At 46.8% G+C, this 20,894-nt stretch overlaps 1 protein-coding gene and 1 long non-coding RNA gene across 8 annotated transcripts in view; one reads left to right on the top strand and one right to left on the bottom strand.

Moving 5' to 3' along the window:
- LOC110340745 overlaps positions 1-20,894 on the top strand; it is an 80,166-nt gene that overhangs the window by 8,294 nt on the left and 50,978 nt on the right. The window lies entirely within an intron of this gene.
- Positions 4,511-20,894, bottom strand: part of Fgf1 (fibroblast growth factor 1) — a 97,059-nt gene continuing 80,675 nt past the window's right edge. For 5 of the 7 annotated variants that reach the window (XM_013112763.3, XM_040741881.1, XM_040741880.1 and 2 more), the window contains 2 exons: positions 12,599-12,702; positions 4,511-7,797 (listed from right to left, as the gene is read on the bottom strand). In XM_013112763.3, the coding sequence (XP_012968217.1) occupies positions 7,603-7,797; positions 12,599-12,702 (299 nt within the window). In that variant the 3' untranslated portion in view covers positions 4,511-7,602. Of the gene's footprint in view, positions 7,798-12,598; positions 12,703-12,957; positions 13,411-20,894 lie in introns of those variants that run through there. The other 2 variants (XM_040741883.1, XM_005069194.4) reach the window with 2 other exon arrangements.

The following is a 20,894-nucleotide window of genomic DNA, read 5'->3' as shown; positions in this document are numbered from 1 at the left end:
TTCTTTAATTTGAAGGAATCCAAAAATATCAACACTTTGACAGAGATTTTTCTCCAGCACCATGTTTTCTAAGAGGGAGACCATACTTTTTTTAAATCTTCAAACACGGTAGGTCTACCACAGTGTATAAGCTATGATTATGCCTTGTCCATTTATTAGCTTTCTGCTCCCAATCCTCACTCTTTCCTTGCTTTGGGACACTGGAGCAGGTAGGTCTCTGCCAATGTTTCTCCTCCACCAGTGTCGAAAGGTTTGCCAGTAGAGGGCGCTGAAAGGACACTGTCAGAGACGGGCTTTCTGTTTGGGTTCTGGGGCTTCCCTTCTTGCTGTGTGCAGTGCTCATGGAGACCTGGTGGTGCATACTTTCTGGTGAGTGATTACTGTCAAGAAAGTTGCATCGACAGAGCTTTCCCAGCACTCCAGTTGGAAGCTTCCTAAAGCACCACCCAGTGGGCTACAGGCACATCTTCCCGGTACAGGCACATCTCTCTCTTGAGAGGACACCGACTTTAAGTTTATTCCTTTCTTGAGTTCCTTCCTCTCTTCAGCCCTGGGAGTAGTAGCTTCTCCTTGCACCTGCCTTTCCAGTATTCCTTAGGGATCTCTTTACCTCTCTTAGCCATTAAAATCTCTCTGTTCACATTATTGATGTGAATACTGTCTCCTGCTTGAACGCTGACTCATGTGAGGGGAGACAGTACATGATTAATGAGTGGATGTGTTAGTGCACCATCAAGGAATAGATGCTTCTACTTCATGCTCCTGCTTTTGAGGATGGCACTGGGTACTTTCTGCCCTATCAGACTTTTCCCAGAGGTCCAAGTGTCGTGCACATTTTCAAGTGATCTTAAACCCGTCTCTCTTTTTCACTCACTCAAATATTCTGCAGCAGTCTGGTAGTGCTGTTTTCATTTCATTTGCCTCTCTTCACAGCCTTTCTGGAGCATCCATAGTGTCAGGGAAAGCCTGGCCTATTCTAAAATCCACACCACTGTCCAGTTCTGTTTCCAGAGTGTCATAGATTCCTCTCTTCATCTCTGCCGGGAATGGCTGGGTGCTTAGCACAGTTGATATCCCCTGGCTCTAAAAGTCCTGGCTCTTCATCTCACACAGAGGTTGGTCTACAAGGATATATATTCCTCTCACCTGCTTCAGAGACAGAAGCGTTTTTTGGCTAAGGCATGTGGGTAAGACAATCTAACATCTTATGTGTCTCTGGGCCAGACTATATACATTGTTTCCCTACGGCAGGAAAACGTGAGCATCACAATGAAGTCTATTTCTGCATAGATTTCCTTTCTGTATTCATATCCTTAAACACTTGGGCCAAGCGAATCAGTTAGTTCCTTAAACTGAATAGAGTTCCCAGCAGGGAGGACCCAACCCTTCATTAAGGCTTGAAGAAAAGCGCAGCCAGGACAGGGTGAGGTTTTGCTTGTTTATGTCATAAAACAGACACCAGTCTTTAGCTGCTGCTTGGGTAAATTTAGCCCATGTGGTGTGATGGGGGTAGGAGGAGGAAGTAATTTGGGAAATACCTCCTCCCCACATCACAAACATGCATACCCCATCAGAAGACCCCCAAATTAGGTCCTGTAATATGCAATTGAATGAAGCAAGCTCCTGGCTGGCTTCAGGCAGTGTGTGACCTCATTTCTTGTTTTAATAAGCAGGGTGTAAAGCTAGCAGTGTGCTGTGTCGTGGTCACTATGCTAGTTGCAGAGTGGAACCGATCCTTCAAGCGAGGTTCCAGAGAGGCCATCTAGCACAGTTCCTCCAAACTTGAGGGGATGTTAGTAGAGTTAGCACGCCTGCCTGGTGCCACATCCAGCTCTGGCCGAAGATTTAGAATAAGTTTTATGTGCAATGGCAAAAGGAGGTTCCTTCTAGGGAATGGAGGACAGGTTTGGGAAGGGGATTATGCCATTTTAATGGTTGTGAAAGAAATTACCACTGGTGCTTTTGAGATGGAGAATGTGTAGGTTTGTTCCACGGTTCACTTGGGCTTCAGTGTCCGTATAGTGTGTTGATTGCTCCTAACAACTTTCGTGGGCTGGGGAGATGGCTCAGTGCTTAAAGTGTTTGCAGTGCAAATGTGAGGATGGAGTTGGAATTCCCGGGAACATATACATCGATGCCAGATGAGTAGATGGTCCACTTGCAATAATTCCAGCTGCAGAATAAGCCAGCTGGCAGGAGTAGTTGTATCGATGAGCTCTGGGTTGATTGGGAGACCTTGTCTCAATAACTAAGGTACAGTAGTGATGGAGGCTGATTTCCAACAACAACCTTGGCCCTTTGTATGTGTGCCCACACACATGTGAACGCAATACCCCCACAGGTATGCCCACACACATCCAGAGCATGCATACACACATGACACCAACATACACACACAGAAATGGAGAAAGAAAAAGTTAATTTGTGAAAAGCACAGTCAAAGACACCACTTTACTGTTGTCTGAAGGACCACTATCACTATGGTAGCCAGTATGACAAGAATCTCCCTGTGCTGTGGGCCTGTGAGTCCTCTCCCTAGCCACTTAGCAAATAGGAATTCCCATCATATTAGCACCAAAAGCGATGACATCATTTCCGTTTTGCTCTTTGTGTCTCATCTTTCATCATCCCTCAAATGTTTAAAAGTCACAGAGCTGCCTTTTGGCTCATCAAAAATGAAAACTTCAAACTCCACGAACAGGCTGCATTGTGGCAGCAATGGTGTTTGCCTCATTATTGAGTCATGTTGGCAAATTTTTGAGTGTTTTAGGAAGATAAGAGGTGAGAAGATCATTTCCAGAAACTGATACTTAAAGGCCCTAGGTTTATAACCTTTTCCTGGCTCGGTTCCTTTTACGCATTTCATAGAAATGATAATGAAATAGGACTCTAAGGCCAAGAAAGATTAGAGAGATAAATACTGTGAGAGTTAGGGAGGGGATGACCTTAAGATGCAAACTGTGAGAATTCTCAAGGAAGAGGAAGTGGGCCTGAATCTCCAGGATTCCCACAGCACATATGTGCTGGACCTGTCTTGGAGGCCATAGCGGATGCTCTGGGCATGGCCTCTTCTTCATTTTGCGTCAATCATGGCTCATAGAGCTCACCAAGCTCTGGAACAGATGGTGCCTATATCACAGGATGTCCCCTTGTCCTATTTATTCCAGAATGAACCACTTCTTTGTAAACACTACAGTAACTGGGCTTCATCTTTGGGAAGGAGAATGGTTGCTTTAAGCTAGCATTTTTCAAACTGTGGTTGTGACCCATTAAAGTTGTGGTCTGGAATTGAGCTATGCTTGACCTTTTAGTTCACAGAAAGAACACAATGTACCCCATACTTTTTTTTTTGTGAAATTGTGTTTCAGCCGGGTGTAAGGGTTTCCATGTTCTGGGTTATAATGGTGGGGGTGGGGATGCTTCGAACTCCGGAAAGCTCTCAAGTACTGCTTAAGACAACTTACAATACTATTATTATTGTTGTAATTATTGATGGGGGCATGCATGCCATGTGCACTTGTGGAGGTCAGAGGACAGCCCTGTGGAGTGGATTCTCTCCTTCCACCTTTACGTGGGCTCGGGATCAAACTGGGGTTGCCAGCCTTGCCTGCTCCTGAGACACTTTGCCCATGCCTGATGCAACAGTAGGAGGAGAAGGGACTGACTGTAGCTACTCAGGGAGTGCAGGCTGCCCATGGTTTTTGTTTTTTGTTTTTGTGGTGCTGGAGTTGAACCCAGGGCCTCGAGCTGGTCGGGGAGCTCTCTAACCTCAGCTCTACTCCAGCCCTCCACCCTGTCCAGTTATTTTTCTAGGTGGTCCATGTGCAAGAGAGAAAGAGGGGGGAGGGAGAAGGAGAGAGAGGGAGACAGCACTTGAGTGAGAGCATTAACTCTACGATACGCTAGGCAGCAGAGTGCTTGTTAATTCTCACATCTTAAGACAAAGTCCTTTGACATTGACCTAAAATTTTGAGTAAATCAAGCCAGGTGTTGGTAGCGCATGCCTTTAATTCCAGCACTCGGGAGGCAGAGGCAGGTGGATCTCTGTGAGTTCGAGACCAGCCTGGTCTACAAGAGCTAGTTCCAGGACAGCCTCCAAAGCCACAGAGAAACCCTGTCTCGAAAAACCAAAAAAAATTTTTTTAGTAAATCCTTAATTTTCCAGTTTATAATATCTTTGCCTGAGCAGAAGCCTGTCAACTTGACAATGGCTGCATGACCTCACACATTGTGTACAAGGAAGAAAAAGTCCTTGAGTCTCTAAGAGTGCTTGCAAATTTCTAGACTATTCCCCTTCCAGAGACCTAGAAAAATCCCTCATATTGCCTTGTTTCCAAACACAGTGAAACTGTTTCTACCTTGGCTTTTCTCATTCACCTTTAGTGCCTCCTATCTAATAGTAAGACGACTGTAGAAAACGATGCGGCTGACTCTCCAGGATGCGTGATGTCACCTCACAGATGTCCAGTGTCCTTCCACAGAGAGACGTTCAGAGACCCGAGACACGGCACCCATTAACATAAACATTTATTGATATCTATAAGTTGCAGAGTGTGATATAGTGGGGGGTGGGGTAAACAGTGTCAGGGCATCTTCATCAGAGCCTGCTCTGCAGCCAGGGACTGTGGTTACTTTAGGGGGTGCTCTCTGCAGAGCTCTTGGGCTTCACGCCTTCAGTGCAAAGCAGGGGCCTCATCTTCCGTGGCAGCTGATGTACCAGTTAGTTTTTTGTATGGACACACTGCTGGCCACTGGGGGAAACACCCAGCTCTATTTTTGGTATGTTACTGTCAAAAGCCCATATGCTCCTCATACTTTGCAGGGAGTGTTGGAGGCCTTGTCACAGCCAGCTTGGAACTGAGTGCATGTGAGAGGCACGTGACAGGCAGATGGCTTCGAGGCATAGTTTATGGAAGAGAGTGCACAACCGAATGTTCCCAAGTCAATATTCTAAACAGCACAGGGACGGGCGTACTGCTCCCTTTCTACAAGATCCGACAGCTCTTTTCCCAATTTGAAACTAGACCCCTCCTGTGAGGCAGACACAGGGCTAACATGGAAAGTCCTGGGTTTACTTCGTTAGGTTTGTCCCCTATTACTTTACCACTGGGGGCTTCTAGAATGTACTATTGACTCATTGATTCAGTAGGAATCTGTGTAGTCTGGGTTTTTACTTGACTGAAAGAAATGAATCCACAACATCTCTCTTCATAAATGCATGCCCAGGGAGAGGATAACAGGCAGGCATGGTCCCAGGGGACACTATCCAATGCCCGACACACACTGGGCCTGCAGTATCTACTGAGCAAACACATGGGTGGTGCCTTGGTTGATGGTTGAGGCCACAATGCACAGCCATGCTTTGATTCTCTGAAGTCACAGACGCCATCTCATTGATGTGGTATAGTGGTTTTCAATTTGACTTCGCCAATGTTATACTTGAGTTTGGTTTATATAATAAAACTACTGACTATTCTAAATATCATAGATTTCTTCTCTGTGTACTTTTACTGGCCAAATCTTCAGATAAAGACATGGTAAACTGTACTGTATCATTCTCAGTGTGCCTGAGATTTACTAAAACAAAACAGAATCATCTTATCCAAGTCATAGACTAAAAAAAAAGTCATGAATCATCTTATTGTAAAAAAGCAAAAACATTGTTATGATTATTACTATTTTTTTTAAAGACAGGGTCTCTCTCTATGCCCCTGGCTGTCCTAGAACTGGCTGTGTAGACCAGGCTGGACTCAGTTTTACAGACACCCTCCTGAGTACTGAGATTAAAGGTGTGTGCCACCACACCTGGCCGAGCGTTATCATTACCTCTTTGTCAATAACTCAGTTCAGTCCCTCCATTTGCAGTTTGAACTCTCAGAGTTTCATCACTCGCCTCCCATCCTAAATGTGACAGTGTAGTTAGCAGGATCCCGCCAGGGAATAATTCCTCTAGATCCTTATCAAACAAGTGAGCACTGTCATTGGTTCTAATCCACAGCCACCAACCATATCATTGCTTTAGATGAAAAAAAAAATGGCGTGCATGTCTGAGTGTGGATTTATTTACTGTACATGTGCCTGGAGGCCAGAAGGGGACACCAGGTCCCTGGAGTTAGAGTTAGAACCATGTCTGAGCATCTGGATGTGAGTGCTGGGAACTGAACTCCTATCCTTCGCTGGAGCAGTATGTGCTCTGAAGCTCTAAGCCATCCCACCAGCCCCTAGACACCCGTTTCTAAAGCACAGTAGAAGACAGAGAAGAAAAGCCGCATGAGAAACGTAGCATGTTAGGTAACTGAGTAGCGTATACCTACTATGCAGTGATTATCAGTCTCTGTGGCTGAATGCGAATCCATTTAATTCCTTCAAACATACGAAAGCATAAAGCCTCACAGTGTGTCAAAATGGCGTCTGTGTCATATGCCAGAGATGAATCGTGTTTCTAATTTGCCAGCCACTTGGGCCAAGTTTACTTCGAGAGGAGGCCTGTTTGGAGAAATAATGGTAACAGAAATGGTCTCTTGGGAGAAGCTATTGGTGAGGTTTAGCTTTTTTTTTTTTTGAAGTATGCTTTCTATGTCTTCTAAGTGGGCATTTCATAGGCACTGGGCCACGGTGCCTTAAAACCATGCTTAACTCCATGGGCACTGCCTGAATGTTCGGGGACACTCAGACAATGGGGGCAGGGGAGGGTGAGGTGTGAGCATCCTTTGTTTGAATAACACTTTCTGCTCTTGAAAGCCTGGCAGGGAGGACAGCAGCATCTGCAGGACCTGGGTTTATATTCAGACCAGATCCTCAGGTGATCCGTGTGACGTAGGATTTGGGGGCCCCTGTCTCTGGTGGCCAAGCACGCCATATCATGATTCACTTTCTCTTTCCTTCTCCTCAGTCTAACATCTTCCTCCTTAGAGGCTAGCAGCCACAGCTCAAAGTACCTTCCCTGTCACACCGCCCCTACGCCTCTCTCTTGCCGCTAGATCACTGTGCTGAAACCATCAGGACTGTAATGTTTCCTTGGTAACTTGGTAATGACTGTGGGCTGAGCCTTGCCTTCTTACTCTGTGCTGAGATCCCATGCTTCTAGGATGTCCATGGAAATACCACTCCTTTAGGTTTTTAAGTCCTGTTTGTGCATGGGGTGGGGTTTCTGTCTCTATCATGGAATTCCTCCAGTCTCACTGTGATATTTATGGGGTGCTGGCAGGGGGAAGGGTAGACCTACTAGGTGCCTGGGGTACTCAAACCAGGGCTCACTCAGTAGGGGAAAGAGCATGGAACTACCAAGGACCAACTTCTCAGACCCATTTGGATGCTTCGCATGGCCCCATCTTTGTGCCCTGAGGTCCAGCCTGCAGCAGGTGCCCTGAGGCAACCGGATATCTAAACCCAGACCTAGACTGACCAGCCAGTTGACCCATGGAAGCAATTTGGTCCTGTTCCAAACTGTGCTGGCGGAGAAAGGACTCAGCAGAAAACTGAACTGGTTATTTAGAAGCACTGCTTACAAATTCAGGCTCTGTGGGCTGGGGGTTAGAGCAGCCAATGGTCAAGGGAACATTTTAGGGTCAACCAAAATAGGGAGCACCCAGACAGACCCCTCTAGTCAGAAGATACTGGCAGGGGGAGAAACAAGATTGCTTTCTGGCCGTAGTGAGTCCGAGGACCACGCTTGCAGCTCCCGTTCTTCTTGAGGCCCACAAACCAGTTCTTCTCTGCGTGCTTCTTGGATGTGTAAGTGTTGTAATGGTTTTCCTCCAGCCTTTCCAGGAACAGGCACTCTTCATTTGGTGTCTGCTAAACGGATAAAAACCAAAGGGGGGCGCAGAACAGTTAGTGAGTGGTTTGAAATAGGGTTCCTCTTTTGTTCACTATTCGTATGTAAATCACAAATTCCTTCCCACACTGGTAATTTTCAATAAAAGGCTGGGTTTTTGTTTTTTGTTTTTTGTTTTTTGTTTTTTTTTTGCTTTAGTATTGTTGTGAGCACGAACACGTGTAAAATTTGTTTTGCCCATAAAGATACACACTGGGGCCTCAGTGCATTCGGCTGCTGTTTTGAGACAGACTTTGAACTCCTAATCTTCTTCTACCTGCCTTCCCTGGGCTCGTGAACCATACCTGGTCACTTAGAAGCAGAAAAATCATCTTACTTATTTTAGTTGTTTTTGTTATTTGTGAAAAGAATTATACCCTTTTAAATTTTTTATTGTGTGTGTGTGTGTGTGCATGCATGCATATGTGTGTATGTGTGTGTGTATACATGTGTGCATGCATGCGTGCCCATGTACATAAGTGCACTTAGGTTACCCACTCATGTGTGGAGGCCAGAAGACAGTTTGTGTGAGTCAGGTCTACACGTGGGTCCTGGGGATCAAATTCAAGTTTTCAGGCTTGACAGATACCTCCTTCACCCACGGAGTCATCTAGCCAGGTCACGAACTGTGCTCTTAAGAAAACCACGAGGGAGCCATGGGACTACGGCTCAGCAGATGAAAGCACTTGCCACCAAACCCAACGATTTGAGCCTGAGTCCGAGGACCCGAGTGGTGGAAGGAGAGAACCAACTACCACCAGTTGTCATCTGTCCTTCATGCTTGTGCCATGGTATACACCTCTCCCTGTTCTGCCCCCTGAACCACAGCAAGTGATAAATATGTAACACAACCGAAATCAAATCAACCACAGCTTTAGTTAGAAAGGAAGAAACGCAAAGCCCATCACCTCCACATAGGCAACTGTGTGTTGGGGAAGTCCTGTGTATATGTCAATAAAGCACTGTCGGCCAATGGGAAAGCAAGATAGGTGGGACTAGGAGTCCAGGAGGACTCTGGGTAGGAGAAACACAGAGAGTCGAGATGTAACCGCCATGGGGTAGGAAGCCCAGAAATCTCTCCTGTAAGAGAAATACTTACATTAACAATTATGGGGTAATTACTTAAGTCAGAGCTAGCCAGTAAGAAACAAGCAAGGCCAACAGCTTCAAAATTAATATAGCCTCCTGTGTGCTTATTTGGGACTGATGTGGCTCTGGAACCAGGCTGGCAGGAAGGCTTCTCTTTACAACTGTGGGCATTTGTTGTTTGTTTGTTTGTTTGGGACAGTGCCAGAGATTAAATGCAGGACCTTGTATGTTCCAGACAAATGTTCTACCACAGAACTATGTTCCCAACTCTATACAACTGCTAACAGTTCACAAATACCCTCCCCTGTCTCCTCATATATGCAGAATCTATAAGGCTCTATGGATATAGATTCATAATTAAAGTCATAGTCCATTTATTTGCCTTTTTTTTTAAGATAGGGTTTCCCTGTCTTATAGTGATGGATGTCCTGGAACTCGCTTTGTAGACCAAACTGGCCTCGAACTCACAGAGATCTATCTGCCTCGGCCTCTTGAGTGCTGGGATTAAAGGTGCGCATCACCACCTTATCTGCTGTTATTTTGGGGCAATAAACTAATGAAAGTATATTCAGTATTCTTACCAAGGAAAAGTGAAGTTAAAATATTAGTCATTTGTTAGGATATCTTTCTGAGTATGGCTTGATCATAGGTATCAAAATCTGAAACACCCCTCTCTCTGTGTCTCTCCTTGTTTCCTTCTCTCTTCTCTTTTCCAGTACTGGGAATTGGACTTAAGTCCTCCCACATGCTAGGTAAGCTCCTCCAGCCCTAAAACATGTATTATTTTTAAAACAGCAATTTCCCTTCTAAGACTTTACCATTAGGAGGCAGTTGAATGAATACAAAGTCCTATTTTGAGGGTGGGGTTTGAAGTATTGACTATTGTGGCAGTATAATGGAAGGTGTCTATGACAAGGTGATCATTGGAGGGGATAAAGTTCCCTCCTCACAGTAGAATCCAGTACAGCTGTTGACTTACTGAAATAGCCCAAGCGTAATACTGTGGTTCCTTGGAAAATGTCTTATACTATATGTACACTGTCCTTTTGATGACCTGCCATGTCAGGCTGTGCCTTTTTCCAAGTCCTGTGATCCTTCTGGGCTTTCGTCAACCACAGTTGAGTTGTGATTTCCTCTCTCATGGTCTTTAATCAGACCATTCATTGTTCTTGATATATGGACATGTTTGTTTTGTTAGGGTATAAGAACTACCAAACATAGAGGTGGAATCTTGTTAGCCTTTATGGTGTCGTATCTACCCTTAGGCACAGTTTTGCAGATGATGGCTGCTCACTACCTAGTGAGTGGGTAAATGGAATTCTTTCTTCTTCCTGCTTGGGTAGGAGCCAGATTCCTGCTAAGCAAACAGTTTACCACTGAGCTGCATCCTGGCCCCAGAGTTGGCTTTTATTAGCAAGGAGCTATGCAACAGGAAGTGTCCAGCTTCTTATTCATTTATAGTCTAGGGAAATGACACCTGGGTGAGACACTGTGGATCCTTCTGGAACAAAATAGGTTATAAATATAGTATTTAATTGAATGACTCTGCCTTTGGAGGAACTTGGTCCAGACACTGGTACCGGGTCACATTGTGGAGACAGAAGGAAGGAGGTGGTTTTAGACCATGAGGGCTGTCATGACCCTGTAGTAGGATCACTCTATGATGGCGCTCAGTGGGTGTAGGACCTGCATTCAGTGGCAGAGGTGGGGATGGCCCTGGTCCCCACTTGTTCCTTGTCACACAGGTGCAGCCTACGTGCAGAGTGGCTGAGTCACGGCTGAGGTGGCCAGCCATTTCAGAGGTAAAGCATCTCTCAGTCAGGCTTTGTGTGTACTCCCTATACCCTTGACACTGTACAGGGGACACGCTCCTCACCTCTTGATTCATGCCTATTGTTGTGGTCGTTTCTATTTTTATATTTAGCGTGCTTTCCCCCCAGTTACTTAGGTGACATATACTCATTGTTAGTGTGTTATAAACCTACCCACTTACTACCCCTGTAGATAACTATATTAATATTTTGTTATACAGTGTTTCAAACTACATTTTTCAGAATAAAAATATCCTTTCTACACAGACCACAAATCTGAATTAGGATGGATGAATTCCTAAAATTTGCTCAGAGCATGAGATAGAGCTTTTAGCTATGGTAGAATGTTTCTTTGTCAGTGTGGTGTATGCAAAGATTCTTAGGACATGCTAAGATCTTATTTGGGTGAGCTACAATGATGACCATGGTTAATGTAGGAGAAATTTTTTTCTGGAGCCTTGGGAACACTGGTTTTAGGCAGTGCTCCCTCAACATTTGTCTGTAAGTGTAAAATATTAGAATAGATGTCAAAATTAACTTCAAATAGGAAAAGCCTAAAACCTTGTCACAATCTCTAAGACATAGTGAGTATGTGGGGCTCACAAGCTGATTATCTTAGAGGTGTCCCAGGTGCCAGAAGCTGGTGAGCTGCCTTGGACAGTCTTGAACCTATGTGAGGTAGGTACTGTCTGTGGACAAACAGCTTGCTAGAGTAGGCTAGTCACGAGCTTCATTTGGGAGTCTGGAGTGGCGTTTGGTTGACTGATTTGATGGGTGATGGAAGAACTATCAAGTCCATTTCCTGCGCAGCAGTCACCACCCAACTCCAATCCCCTGAAGTCCCTTCCCGTGGCAGCATTCCATCTTTTTGCCCTCTAGTGGTCAGTGGGAGAGCTACATGATGTTCCTACCTGCATGTTTCTTGTGCCTATGCTGGTTTGGCAATTTGACACCACTGAAGATCATTCCAGACTAAACCTGCCTTACAGACCACCTTTTTTGCAGGTACCATCCTCCCAAAGGGGAAGGATTGGGCCACAAATTACAGGCAAGATTCTATAAGTGCTGGGCTACAGAGAAGGGAATCACTGAATCCAAAGTATGGCAACTTGGTTTTAACATTTTAGGTGATTCTGAAACAGAAGAGATTATCTTCAAATTCTAATACAATTTAATTTTTAAACATTAAACTACTAATTAAATGTTAAAACTAAGTTTGATTTTGATTTTTAGAAAAGCATTAAGAGATGGGAGAAGTAACATACTCAAACCTGACTCCAGTTTCCAGTACCTACAATAAGAAAATAAATAAAGCCAGGCTTGGTGGTGTATGTTCGTCTTAGCCCTGGGTAATGGCAGACAGGGAGACCCCGGGGTTTTCTAGCTAGCCAGCCTAGTCTACTTGGCAAGTTCCAGGCTAATGAGGGACCCTGTCTTTTTTTTTTTCCTAAGGTCGATAGCACTTGAGGACTGGTACCCAAGGTTGCTCTCTGGCCCTCAGGTGTTTCTGCGCACACAGGTGCATTCCCACGCACAGGTAGACAGACCATTAAGAGACACACAGTTCTCACTTCACTCAAGAAACTTTTTTCTTTTTCGGATTGAATGAATAAAGTAGGACTAGGAATTCTGAAATGAGTGCCTGACAAGTTACCAAAGTACCAATCATCATTTCCTCTCTGCCTGTATGATAATTGGAGTATTTTGAAAGAATACCACAAGAAACTCTTTTATGTTTGTGCCTAAAATAAAGCAAGGTTGAGGGTGGAAAAATAACAAACAAAGACTAATTGATGGTGTTTCATTTGCATCACTCCATGTAACAAGACTTCTGGAAACCTCAAGCCTTGGCTGAGTCTGGAGGCGTCAGCCTCATACTTACCGAGCCGTATAAAAGGCCATCCGTGTCCATGGCCAAGTACTGGCCCGTCTCCGTACCCTTTATATACACTTCGCCCGCGCTTTCCGCACTTAGCTGCAGCTGAACTGGAATGAAAATAACGCGAGTGAAAGTCAGCAAACACCGCGCTTTTGCCAATGGCCCCGCAGCCAGAACAGTCGGCCATGGAAAATTCTGCTTGTTCCATTTTGTAGCGCCCCCGAGGATTTCCCTTCCCTTTCTGCTCCAGGGAGAGCTGTTCATGGGGAGATACATTCCTGAGGATAAGAGTGACAAAGGCTAGCTTGCCAGCCCATCTACCGTGTGCACTCAGCCCAGTTCCTGTGTCCTCCCTCTGTCACCTGAGGGGAATGATTTCAGGGAGAGGTGACACTGGTCTCCCTGACTCTGCTCCCCAGAGGTCTTGGAGTACTCTACAGCAGGCAGCAGTGTAGGAGGAAGTCTGTATGCCGCCATTAAACATGTGACTTACTAGAGGCGCATACAGATGAGGTAATAAAAGGGCGGGGGAGAGTAGTCTGAATTGGGTTATGAGGTCCTTTTTTTAATATTTTATTTATTTATTATGTAGGAAGCTCATCAGCGGGGCCACGTGCTGAGTGCCCGTCACTCCCCGGCCCCTGGGAAGGTCTGAGACTGGGGCCTCCCGCGGCCCTAACCGGGCTCTCCCCGACCCCGGGGAGGGCAGACTGGGCAGGAGAGGCCCCGAGTGGCCGGATGCCTCCCTCGCCGGAGCTTGGAACAGACTCACGGCCAGCCAAGAGCGAGTTCAATGGCTGAGGTGAGGTACCTCGCGGACCTCATAACCCAATTCAGACTACTCTCCCCCGCCCTTTTATTACCTCATCTGTATGCGCCTCTAGTAAGTCACATGTTTAATGGCAGCATACAGACTTCCTCCTACACAGCAGCAAGAGCTTTAGCTAGATAGGGACACTTTCAAAGCAGAGAGGGACACGATGGCAACCCAGAAAGTGTCCTTTTTCTAGAGAGGGGAGAGTTTCAGGGAGCCAGGACTCACCCACAGTGAAACTCACTGAACCCCTCAACCTCTGGTCATCCTAAATGGGGCCCTGTCAGAGAGGAAGTGATCAGGAAGGGGAAGGAGTCTCCCATTTACCGATAAATGCAGGGACAAGGGCAATGCTGTCAACCAGGGGGCCATTTTCTTCCACAGGGGACACCTGGACAAGTTTGGGGGGGACGAAGAAGGTTACTGGCAGAGGCCAAGCATATGCAAAAACCCTCCAGTGCAAAGGTGACCCCTAAAGTCCTGGAACCCATGCTGGGACACCTTGGACTGCAGGCAAGGGTTGTGAGTCACTTGAGACACCCATCACCATGTGATCCTCCCAAGGTGCCTTGGGTACTGATGGATGTATACCAGAGGCTAATGCCCAATAGATAATTATTATTTTGCAGACTGTCACAGCTGTCATTCTGACTTGGAGTGAAAGGGCCAGAATAAGTATAGAAGGTAGATTAGTGGTGGCCATGGCCCAGGCAGGGGTCAAGATTGTGACGGAAAAATATAGTTAAGTGGTATGAGGGGTTTACTTCTATTCATAGCGAAATCAGGACTAGAATGGCAGCCCAATAAGCAGGGCTGGGTTGGAGGGCAATGGACTTGGCAGATTTCTCTATGGGTCCGTCTAGACCCCTCCCACCCTCCCTCAGTACAGTGATGGATATGCAGCCTCAGTGGCTGAGATGCTGGTCCCGTCTTCCTGGACATAGGCTTTATCCTGGGAGATGGGAGCACACGGAAAGCCACTCCTAGAGATGGCACGTGTGTGTTTTTCTAGAGACAGCGTATGCGCGGATTGCCAAGCACATAGGCTCTCCTCTACAACAGTGCCAGCATTATTTTTTTGCTGTTGTTGAGATTTTAAGTATGCGAGTGTTTGCCCTGAATGTGTCTGTGTGTCACTTGTGTGCAGTGTTCATGGAGGCTAGAAGATGGCAGACCCTCTGGGACTGGAGTTACAGACAGTTGTGAGCTGCCTTAAAGGTGTTGGGGATTGAACTCAGGTGCTGTGGGAGAGCAGCCAGAGCTCTTAAATGCTGAGCCGTCTCTCTACCCTCTAGCTTGTTCTTTTTGCTAGCTGACTTGGGCTCCATTCTGTAGCTAGCTGTATCCTTACGGTCGGCCACATCCTGACAGATGTGCCGGTGTTTTCCCTTCCCCTCTGCTTTCCTCATCCTCCAACTCACGCAAGGGTGACACATAGTTACATCACCCTTAGAAGATGCACCTCTGCATCCTCGGAAGTCTGCTGTAGAGCCTCAAGACTCCCCCAATTTCCTGTGGTGAGCAGAGTTTATCGAAATTACAGGAAGGGAGCTGGGAGTCACTGGCTTCCATTCCTACTGATCTCCCCAACTTTGGTCATCTCTGAGAGGATGGTCATGAGTCAGTAGGCCGAAGGACATCCAGGAGCTGCTCTCTCCAGCCTAAGGACAGTCACCAGCTCATTCTGCTATACCTGTGTAACTTTCAGTTTGTGTGTGTGTGTGTGTGCGAGCGCGAGTGAACAAGATAAGAGAACAATCATGGATGCTGTTCCTCCAGACTTGTCCACCTTGTTTTTTGAGATAGTGTCTCTCAGTTGGCCTGGAGCCCTCACCTGGTCTGGTACTCACTGATTTGCTAGGCTGGCCAGTGAGTCTAGGCACCTGCCTGTCGCCTTCATCCCTAGCACTGGGATTACAAGCATCCATCACTACACCCAGCTTTTTCACATGCATTCTGGGAGTGGACCCTGCATCCTCACGCTGGCACAGCAAGCATTTTCCTGTTTGAGCCATTTCCCTCACCAAACTCTTTCGTACCTAAGGATCCTCGCACATCCTATGCCCCGGTCTGGCACCTTGCTTTCTTCCTCTTTCAGGCCTCTGCCTAAATATCTTCTCAGAGAAGCCTGCTCAAGAGTCTGTGGCACTCTGCCAGTGGGTCCTGTCTTCCCCTTCCCTGTCCCCTGCCCGTGCCTCCCTAGTGCCCATTCCTCCTTCCTCACTCACTCGCGATTTCCTTTAATAAGGATATGATTATCTTACTACATAAAGCTTTATCCAGGAAGCACAAAGAAAGGAAGGGAAGGAATTTTGTCTATCTTGTCTTGACTCCTTGGGTCCCCAGTGTTCCCATGTGCTACGCACTGTGTCCAGTTGGTATCTGTTGAATGACTGTTACCAGGCTAATGTTGGCAAGGATGGTTCTGCCAAGCATCCTCAAGAAGCTGTGGTCTTTGAATTGCGCTCCCAACACATTCTCTGGAGTTAATGGGGTCAAGATGAGATGGATAAGACTTGAGGCTGGCCTCTGCCCTCAACTAGTGGGGTGACCTTGGTCAGGCTACTTAATCCATCTGGGGCACAATGATGGTGTTTAGGTTCGGCGTCTACCAAGTTCTCTCCAGGTCTGATAGTCCATGAAGCATGTGTCTAAGTATGTTAGTGATGCTCTGGGGAACAGAATGGCAGGGTACACATGGAACATAAAGGAATGCTGTTGTAGTGCATGCTATGACACAGGTGAGTCTGTGATTGCAGTTGCATGAAAAGCCCAGAATAAGCAAATTCATAAATACAGTGAGTAGTGGAGCCCAAGACTTGGACAGGGGTTGGGGTGGAGATGGGAGAATCATGACTAAGAGCCTGGGCCATTCTCTTTTGAAAATCATAAATAGTAGAGATATTTGTACAACCCTATGAAGAAAAATTGTAAGGGCCAGTGAGATGTCTCAATGGGAAAAAACCTCTGACGTACAAACTAGGGACAACAGTTCAATCCTGGGATCCCACGGTAGATTAGGTTTTTTGTTTTTGAGATAGGGTTTCTTGTAGCCCATGCTGGCCTCAAATTTGCTATGTAGCCAAAGGTGACCCTGACCTCTCAATCCTCTTGCTTCTACTGCCCAAGTACTAGACTTACAGGCTTGTGCCACCATACTCTGTGAGGAAGGTTTGTTTCTTTTTAAAGCATTTCACTTCCCAGCTCTGTCTCTCGCTGCAGTGCTAGGTGAGGGCAAGTTCTTTCTTTTCTGTGAAATCCCGTCATGGTCTTGGAAAGGTCTCCCAGAGGTAAACAAAGCCAGGACCTGCCTAGCGCATGACTTCAGCTCTCACCAGGGATGGTATGCTGTGAGAGTCAGCTCAAGAGTTTCCTCTATAAATATTATTTCTCCAGGATGTCCAAGTTTCGTAGCTCATTTTCGCGGGTCTCTTTCTGGCTGCCTTTCCTACACATATATTTCTGTGAGCAGGGCTGGCAGGAAGGCACAACGCCAACGCCAAGCCTACACCGCTCATGTCCGTGACTGGGTGTCCAACCTCGGGTGGGGACTCCCTTCTAGTTCTGCAGACCTACACCCTCACAGCTGCTGGCTGCAGGGAACACTCAAGGGAGGAGCAAGTGTGACCTCAGAAAGAGGCAGGGGCTGGCCACACAACGCGTTTCTTCCTCCTGTAGCAGCAGAGCAGGGGCAAGGGTTGAAAGCCACTCAGTGCCTACCCCCCACCAAGTGTGCCAAAATTAGTGCTTAGTGCCAGAGGTGGTCCATGCATTACATGGGCTTACACAGGACTACATAGACAGACACACAAGCCTATGACTTAGCAGCTCAACAACAGAGGCCCCTTGTTTGAAGGCAAAAGTAGATAAAAGAGTAAAAGTACGATTAAATATTACACCCCCATTCTGTTACTCGGTTCCTTTCTCTGTTGTCTCCCTACCTTTGTTCTTCTAGAGCAAAGCAGATGACATACAGCAAAGAAATCATAGGGGAATAAGTAAATCCTTGTTGAGAAATTTGTAAGAAGCATGAGCTAGTATGTATAGCTCACGAATAGATGTGTGTAAAATGTAAAACTTACTAGACACTAGCTGGTGTGCCTGAAGCTTCCCTAGGGAGACTGAGAAGGTGCAGAGGACTGGGGACCCATGGATGGAGGGCCTCAGGGTCTCATCATCCTCATGCTCTCTAGTTCTGCAATCATCTCTGGGTTCTGGGCTGATGGCATTTGCTGTCCTTGGTCTGCATCTAGTGCATGTTTCTGTGTTTTTCTACACACACACATACACACACACACACACACACACACACACGAGCTATTGTGAAGTTTTCATCAAGTAGTTACCGTCTCCCACAATTCTTCTGGCCTCCCAGGGCTGGCTATGTTTTAAAGCTCTCTTTCTAGTCAATGGGCAGACCCTCAGTGCTACTCAAGACTCATCCTTTTCCTTCCTTCATTTCTTCCTTCTCTCTTCTCTCCCTTCTCCTGTCCTTGCTGTGTGGAAGTGTGTGGAAGGTTGCATGATGTAAGCATGGGAGATCAGAGAACAACTTTTTGGAGTCAGTTCTCTCCTTCCAAAACCTTTACATGGACTCTCTAAAAAAAAAACAAAAACAAAAACAAAGACAACCCCCCAAAACAAACAAACAAACAAGCAAACTTGGGTTTCTGACTTGCAAGCAAATACCTTACTCACCAAGCCACCTTGCTGGCCCCAAGACTCAACCTTGCTCCTGGTGACCTCTGAGGTGGCCTGTGACTGAGCTCAGGCTTGAACACAGAGATCCATAAAAGGATAGTGTTCTTAAGACCCAGAAGTACCAGGGGTGGGGGTGCAGGACGTGAAGGAGGCTCACAAGAGCCCCAACTTCTCCATAATCCACACCCTCCACCCGGTGAGCACCGTGAGCAGAGATTGACGGCCTCACTGGGAGGGAGACCCCAATGGCTAGAAACAGGAAAGACAGCAGCCCTGGCACCCCAGGTTGCTTATTAATGAAAAACCAGGTTGGTAGCTAGTTGAGTACTTCCTTTAGCCCTGGTCTGAAATGGAGACAGCAAATTTTGTTTTAGCGGAACAGGAAACAACTTTCTAAAGGTCAATAGGAAATTCAGAGCTGTATAAAAATTGGCTTGAAGAGGGTTGGGAAAGGCTTGGGTGGTGATTTTTTTTCTCCAAGTGACATTGTGTAGCTCAGGCTGACTTGGTACTTGCAGTAATTCTCCTGCCTCAGGCTCACAAGTGCTGGAATGACAAGCATGAGGCACCACCTCTGGCTCCTGGTGGATCTATGACAGTAAATGTCCCAATAGAATCCAGGGTTGTATCTTCACGTGTTTTGTTTTGTTTCTGGTTTGGGTTTGGGGGCTGGGCATTGAATCCAAGACCTCATTTGTGCAAAACCTGGATGCTGGAGGGTCCTGGTTTGAGCATACAAATGAAATATCAGCCCGGAATGTATAAAATCACCTTAGTGGCTCATGCACCTATGTGCCGTGCTCACTGTTGGTCAGGCCGAGGTCTGCATGCTTGCAGCCATGGGCTCTACCAGCCTCCACTGGGCTCTCTTGCCTTGTACTGAGGAAGAGCTGGCATCTACTGTCTTTTCTGTGACCATAACCTTCCATGAGGTCATAGCAGTAGCTTGTTCACGGAGAGGTGCTTTGATCCATTACTTTCTAGAGCAGAAAGAAGGGAACAGAATCCAAGGTGGCTAGTGCCAGGAGCAGTGAGCTCTGGGGCCCACACCCCATGTCCATCCCTGTCCTGCACTAGAGATTTTTGCAGTGAAGGTGACAGCTGGTGTCTTGGGCTGGGAAGCCAAAGAGGAGAGCCTTGCGTGTGTGTGGCATGGCCTGCCCTTACTCCTTGTTGCCCAGAGAGAGGCCACAGAGATTACGTGCCCAGTTTATTCTGGGCTGGAGACTTCCTGTCCTTGGTTGTGTTTACTCAAAGTGAGGTCAGCCTCATTCAGAACTCAGCCAGGTTGTTTTATGTCAGTGGAGTTTACAATTAAAGTGTAACCACAAACCAGTCTTTGCAAAACATTAAAGACAGAGGAGGGGAAAAACAGACTAGAGGGGGAAAATTCCAGCGGGTGTGTGTGTGTGTGTGTGTGTGTGTGTGTGTGTGTGTGTGTGTGTGTGTGTGTGTGTGCATATGGAAAGGACTTTTGCTAGCATTTGTAAAGGTGTCTTGTCTTTTAACATCTGGAAACAAAATCAGGAAACTTTTTATTTAGTTCAGAGATAGACTGATATATATGTGTGTATTCCTATGTATGCTGTAGTTTCTCCAGAAAAAAATCCCTCTATAATCAAACAAGGGGTCTTGTCAGACTCAGGAACCCAGGAGGCTGATGTAGCACATGCAGCAGGCAGAAACATACTGTCGGTAAGACATTCCTCTCTGTGGCCCTGCCCATCTCTCTGGCTACAGCAGCAGGGCCCAGACCTCCCCAATGTGATCCTTTGGAAAGCTGTCCTGTCCTGGAATTCAAGCTGGTGGGGAATAGAATGCTTTTATCATTAAATGTGGGCTCCCATCAGACCAGACAACGGAAGTCTGGACTGCCCCCAGACAGTATACAAGGAGGGGTTTCACTGCAGTGTGGTCGGCCTGGATCCCGGGCAATGCAGTAAGATCCTTTGGGCCAGCAAAGTCCCCTGGTGCCTTTAGGATGTGGCTAGATTTATAAATATTTGATTGGCACACACTCTGCTGAAGAACATTTCCATCTGTGTGGTGAGTGGTGCCGAGAATCCCCCTCCCCCACAGCTTCCTCCCTACGTGCTGGGGAGGCCAGGGGCTGTAGGCTCCATGAGGAGGCTGAAGCTTAGGGATGCTCAGGAGTGTGCCATTCCTCTCCAGCTGCTGCCCCAGCTGTTGATCTTACGGAGGAGTTAGAGCCGACATGCCTTCTCCAGAGAGGAAACTCTGGCGGGAAGAGCAGACAAGTATAGAACTCCTTGCCTTTGCTCTAGTGGCTTCTGTCCCAGGGAAGTTAGATGGGCAGGGCTTGCTGGGCTGGGGCCTGGGCAGGCTGTGGTTCTGTCCCAGAGAAGTTAGATGGGCAGGGCTTGCTGGGCAAGGGCCTGGGCACGCTGTGGCTCTACGTCAGGTCTCAGGAGCTCTGATTGGGACCGTCTCGGAGAAGCGGGGATGTAAAGTCACAAGCAGTTCCGTGAACAAGCTTGAGATGTATTTAATGGCCAGCTGTCAGCTGGCTGGATGAGGAGGCACAGTAGCCTAAGGAAGAGGCCAGCGGTGGCCCTGGAGAATGGCACTGTTTTTAACATTCAGTTGCTTGGCAGTTTGCTGGCCACTCTTAGAAATATCACATTTCACATCCCCACTTTCCTAAAGAACTGTTGGCATTCTTATTTCTAAAACAAGGAAACTTAGGCACATAGAGGAAAAGTAACTGCTACCAGGTGTCACAGATCTGGCGAATGCAGTCAGGGGACATCAACCTACCCTTGC

Source organism: Mesocricetus auratus, unplaced genomic scaffold (assembly GCF_017639785.1).
Source record: "Mesocricetus auratus isolate SY011 unplaced genomic scaffold, BCM_Maur_2.0 Super-Scaffold_6730, whole genome shotgun sequence".
Classification (NCBI taxonomy): Eukaryota; Metazoa; Chordata; class Mammalia; order Rodentia; family Cricetidae; genus Mesocricetus; species Mesocricetus auratus.
This window is presented reverse-complemented; position numbering and strand designations above follow the sequence as displayed.